At 41.1% G+C, this 6,000-nt stretch overlaps 1 protein-coding gene across 1 annotated transcript in view; it reads right to left on the bottom strand.

The window, feature by feature from the left end:
- Positions 1-1,041: 1,041 nt before the first annotated feature.
- LOC309554504 (vomeronasal type-2 receptor 26-like) overlaps positions 1,042-6,000 on the bottom strand; it is a gene marked incomplete at both ends in the record, with an annotated part of 28,477 nt that continues 23,518 nt past the window's right edge. Inside the window, one exon of the mRNA XM_082256253.1 lies at positions 1,042-1,961. Coding sequence (XP_082112379.1) covers positions 1,042-1,961 — 920 coding nt within the window. The remainder of the gene's footprint in view (positions 1,962-6,000) is intronic.

The raw sequence follows: 6,000 nt of genomic DNA, 5'->3' as shown, positions 1-6,000 counted from the left end.
GAATAAAAGTTGACCAGTGCCACCATTGTTTGGCATCAGCACAATTTGAGGCAAAGGTTTCATAGTTGTGTCTTTCTAGAGCCGCCACTTTTTTATTTTTTTTAATTTTGCTATTTTATTTTTTTGTTTTGTTCACCAGTTTGAAGCAGTAAATAACAGAGGAGGAGGAAGAGAATGCATCAAAAACACTGGCTGCATACTGGCTGATTTGTGCCTGGGAGGAGAATTAAGCTTCTTGAGCCAACCAACTTCATCTTCTACGTGCTGTGGCTGAATTGGTCGGCCACTCTGTGAAGAAATGTCAGATGTTTTTGGCTTTTGTTGTGTGCAACTTTTCACTGCTTTGACGTGTTGGACCTGTTTGAGCTACTGATCACCCTCTATTACTTCCATGCTTAGCACCACTGCCTTTGCCTTTAGGCCTGCTTGTCATTTTGGGTATATTTTCAAGTACATTCCAAAATGTTTACTTTGGGGTAGGGGTAAGAATGCAGAGTGCTGGTGTTAATTGCACATCCCTTGAATGTCTCTTTAATTAAAAAAAAAAGATTTAATATAAGCCTTAAATGATCTCTGTAGCTGAAAGCACCATAGAACAACCCATCCTCAAAGATCACATTAGAAAAAGTAAAGTTGTCGAGTCTCAGATCTTTATTCTCTTCCCTTTCTGCAGAACACCCCTAAAAAAGGCTGAAAGGCTCCAAAGTCTCCTGTTTGAGAAGGAAACAGGGGGATCTGAGCTTGCTTAAACAAATAATTTTGTAATTCCGGTGTGATGTTTAAGGAGGCATTTCTCCACAATGCCTCCAGCTAGAGGGGTCAGTTAGGTAAAGCTCATTTACTGCTTGTTAAGAAAATGTGAATATTTGAATGCCCATAAACCAAGATATATTTTACTTTAAAGCCCAACTAGAGGTTTGGCACTTTCTCTTTACCTCTTTTCTTGGCTGGGTGTACCAAAGAACGGTGTTATAGAATTAAAATTAAATGCATTTAAAGTTAAGACAGTAAATAATAGGCATAGACAAGGTTTGAGACTTTCTATTTTTTATTAGTCGTTTTTTTATCTTTACCCATAAGATGTTCTTTTGAGTTCATATGAGGCCGGAACAATATGATGAAACATTTGGGTATAAAAATGCAGATTACCAAAGCCCAGCTTGATGACTGGATTGCAAAGATCTCCATGGCCACTGTGTACTTTCCTTTTGAACTAAGAGAGGCCGGGATGTAAGATATCCAGACACTTAAGAAGGCCAACATGCTGAAAGTGATGAACTTGGCCTCATTGAAGCTGTCAGGAAGTCTCCTGGCCAAGAAGGCAACAACAAAACTGATGGAGGCCAAGATGCCAAGAAAGCCCAACATACTCCAAAAGGCAATGACTGAGCCTTCATTACACTCAACCATAATTATATCTGATTTTATTTCAGTTTTAAACTGTAGAAAGGGAGGGGCTATTACTAGCCATGTAATGCAAAGAAAGGCTTGAATAATGACGCATGAAAAGACTATTAAATAAGATACTGTTGGACTTGTCCATTTTCTGAGGGGGCTGCCTGGTCTTGTAGCCTTGAAAGCTATGACAACCATTATTGTTTTGGCCAGAATTCCTGAGACGCAAAGGGCAAACACTATGCCAAAGGTAACCTGTCGCAAAAGACATTTTTCAGGATGGGGGAAACCAATAAAAACCAAAGAACAAAGGAAACAAAGACACAATGATACCAGAAGAAGACAGCTTAAAAAATTATTATTGGCACGAACAATGGGTGTGGATTTATAATGAATAAATAGTCCAAAGATGGCCACTGGAATCAATGAAGAAGAAATACTTGTAGAAGTTAAAGTTTTACCCAGTGGATCGTCATAGGCTAAGAATTCTCTGGTCTTTGGAACACAATGATCATGTGCTGAATTCGGCCACATATCCCATGGACATTTGTTGCAATCAACTGAATCTGGAATATTAAAAACAGAAGAGCAAGCTCATTCTGTGTCACTTTATACAGAACAAAAATATAATATATTTTCATTGGGGACTCTACAAATAGCAAATGCAGAAAAAGGTGAGCCCAGAAGAACTATGACTATGTTCTCTGTCAGATGATCCCAGTCAGGACACACCCTTTTAGGGGCTACCAGTTAGGTACTACACTCAAAATCTGGAATTTCAGGGATGCATTTTTGATAATACACTATATGTACATAGATCAGATAATCCTACATATGGAAGGGGAATTGAGATTGTGGTAATGAAGACAAGGGTCTGGACAACAAAGGGAATTCATAAAAGGTTACAGTATATTCAGAGCCGGATTAGAACCAAGATGGGCCCTAGGCAATATAACAACTCTGGGTATGCTGCTTCCATCCTCAGTCACTTACTGTAAGTGCAAGTAAAATTACATGAAAACGTAATCACTAAATTCTGATCTAAGCTTTTGCATAATTTACAAATCATTTAAAAAGTATTGTTCAACATTTTGAAAGCTGCAGCTTTTAATAAAGTAATACTTGGTGATCTTTTTGCTATGAGGGTCCTAATTTAGATATTTCCTGTTATGGAGCGACAATGCTCTGTCCCCGTCTCCCAGTTGTGGTTCTGTGTTGTCACCATGTCACCAACTTTCCCAGTAAAGAACACAAGTGGCAGTGTCAATGCAATTGCAGAGACATGGGTGAAACCACAATTTTGTTTTTACTACAATAAAGGGCATGTGTGACCATAATGAAGCTTAACCTAAGAAATACCATACAGCCATTCTTTTGTAGTGAAATCTCACAGCAGTGTTGTCATACTTCAGACAGGGTAGTCTCAAACTTTAAGTAAGAGACAAACAAATTGAAGCCCAGCTTCAGCTAATGCTTTGGAGCATCTACTTCCCTTATGTAGCACCCTTTTGTGTGCTACTAGTGTTAGTGCAGTCAAATTTATGTTATGAATAATGGTTAGTTTATGAGTCTGAAGTCGAGTCAGAGTTTACTGCATGTCAGACTTAATAACTCACAGATTCAGGTCTCTGGTACCCCCCTTGATCTGGAAGTTTGGAGAAATGTATAGAAGTTAATGGGCGGAGGCCAGGAGGACTGATCTGCATACTTGAGGGAACTTAGTCAATCCTCAGGCAAAATGCCCTTGCAGGGTGGCTAGGTCAGCCCTTTAATATGGGAGAGCCATACCACCAGAGGAGTCGGGTGGAAGATGGAGTGCTGAGAAGTCTGCAGGTGACCTAGGAAGAATTCCTGGGTCAGGGGAGGGGGCTTTGCCTCCAGGATGGGCTCGGGCTGGCTTGGAAAGATTCTAACAGCATTACAGTTTGAAAGAAATCTTGCCTGAGGAGCAGAAGAGAGCAAGAAGGACAGCATGAGTACATCAGCACACTCAGGGATTCACCAGGGGAGAGACTGCCATATGTAGCAAGCCTTTCAGCTTTGTGCTTAACCCTGCCTATTCCTTGCCCTGGGAGATCTTCAGAGGAGCCAGGTGGGCTGGTAGAGAAGCAGCCAGGAGTGTTGCTAGTTCCAGCAGGCAGTGGAGCTGGGAGCTGTTTCTATGGAGGAGTTGGAGATACCCCTGCAAGCAGCTTACAACACACTGTGCTATTTTGTAAAAGAGACTGAGAGTTTCTAGTCCTTAAGGGGCTTTTGTTTTGATCACCAAAGGCTGTTGGAAGCAAAGAGGGAGAACAGTCCATGATCTTTGATGAGGAAGTTGTCCCCATCAAACAAGCTCATAGACTGTTTCTTGTGTCTGGGTGTAAGTGGAAAAAACTTGTTGCTTGACTGTGCAGGAGTAGGGGAACCATTTACCAGCAGCTGTGGGGGTAGTGCTATATATAGCTGATAACATCTGATAAGGACTTCCAGATTCCTAAAAGGAGCTTCCAGATTCCAATACGCCCACACTGCCCCCAGCCTCCAGGAACCACTGGCCAGGGTTGTGGGATAGAAGCCCTCATCCTAATCAACATGGAGAGATTGTGATTTGCCAGGAAGACCCCCCCCCCTTTCCCTGTAGTCTGGCATGGTTCTGGAGAGGGTTGCACGGTTGTCTCCCTCCTTTCCTGGCTTCCATGTTTTGCTCAGTGGTCTGGTGTGGATTTGTAGTCCCCCCCCCCCCCAAAATGCAGACCATGTATCAATCATGCTCTAAGATTTTGCTACAGCAAAAATTAAATTTACAAATAAAAAACATGATATAGTTTAAAGTGCTAGCAAATGACTTTTTATAGCCAGCAGAGACCCCTCCATGACCCTTGGGGGAGGGAAGGGGGGTAGTCTGTGTGCCATTTCTTAAAAAAAAAAAAAAAAAAAAAGAAAGTAAGCAGCTGGAAATGTCATTTGCTAGCAATTTAAAACCCTTTTTTCTTTTGAAGATGTCAGTGCTGCTAGCACTCTCTCTATACATCACAGAGATACACCCTTTGACAGGCAGGATTAAGCCTTTCCCGGGCATGTCAATTGGACATTTTTTTAATGTTCCACTTTAAGCATTAACAACAATCAATGCTCCTAGGGGAGACTGTAGCATGTATGTCCTTTTTAAAACTTTTGCCCATAGTTACACCTTAGGTATTCTTACAGCAGCAAAATGGCTGACTTTTGGAAAATCAAGTGAAATATAGCTAAAAGGTGACCTAGGCAGTCTTGTAGCTGCTGGATAGGCAAGTAGAATGTTAATTGAGAATACCGGTTAACAAATGGGTTATCTAGTCATTCATTTTAAGAGGATAATCAGCATCAGAAACACCTACAATGTACATATGCATAATAAAAGTAAATAAAAGGATTTATTTCTACTGAAGATTCCAACTGTCCTTTCATTCCCCACCATTAGGAGATTTTTATCCCTTTTGCTTTCGGCATGTCACATACATGGGTACAAATCCATCTCTATCACCTCTGACTTCCTGATTAAGCTAATTGCGAAACATGTTGAACATAGCCACCACCACTCTGCTGCTTGTACTAACCATTGTACATGAATAAAGTGCTTTGGACCCATAGGGCAAATTATACAGTCTTTGACATATAGATTTATATATATTCACTAATCAGAGGTTGATAGGGGTTGGCTATTAGGGGTATTGCTGCATATTAGAATATTTCTATATATGAAGTTGGGTGGCATGCAGTTTTAATGTGTTTTTTTTTTACAATGAATTCTTAATTTTAACGATTTTGACAGTCAAGCTATGGATGGTTGGCTTTGTTTTGTTTCAGATTTCTTCCTTCCTTCCTATAGAGACTGTAGTTATAGTACATTTAAAGATCAATTCATTAGGCTGTTTTCTTTTACAGTAAAAAGGGAGGCGGTGCCCATGATTACCTACTATTCTATAAGAGGTAGATAACTATGATAAGGGTAGCTGCTCCCTTATAACTGAACAGGTCATACTTATAATTAGTGTTGAGCGAACACGGACTGTATTATTCGTGTTCGTACCGAATAATTGGATTTTTTTTACCCGAACACGGACACGGACACTTTACTGTATGTTCGGGTAAAAATCCGTGTTCGGTCGTTTTATTTCCGGGTTTTGCATGCTTTGGCGCTCTTTTCATGGCGGGCTTTCAACAGCCAATCAACAATCGTTTAACTGGTGTGCCTTAAGCCATCCCAGCCATGCCTGCAAATGTCTTAGTAGCTGTGATTGGCCGTCTGAAGCATGTGACCAAGTCTTTATAAGTTCGAGGCAGCCGCCGCAGCAGCGTCATTCTGCTGCTTAGCTAAGGGACAGAGCACACATCAATGTGCTGGCTGCTGATTAGGGAAAGATAGGCAGGAAAAAACCATTTGTGTCCGGATAGAATTGAGGGACAGGTCGGAGTGTTTAGGCAGGGCGAGTTGTAGGCATTTTAGGGATAGAGTCTGCTGAATTATAGGGTCAGTGTCTTCTACAAACTACAATCGATATTGCTGTGTGGGGGGTGGGGTGAATCTGCACTCAATCCTGATCTACGATCTCTTCTCAATCCTGTTAGGGACAGAGTCTG

This window comes from Pelophylax lessonae (genome assembly GCF_965119305.1).
Source record: "Pelophylax lessonae genome assembly, chromosome: 4".
NCBI lineage: Eukaryota > Metazoa > Chordata > Amphibia > Anura > Ranidae > Pelophylax > Pelophylax lessonae.
The sequence above is the reverse complement of the archived record's forward strand: the minus strand, read 5'-3'. Positions and strand labels throughout refer to the sequence as shown.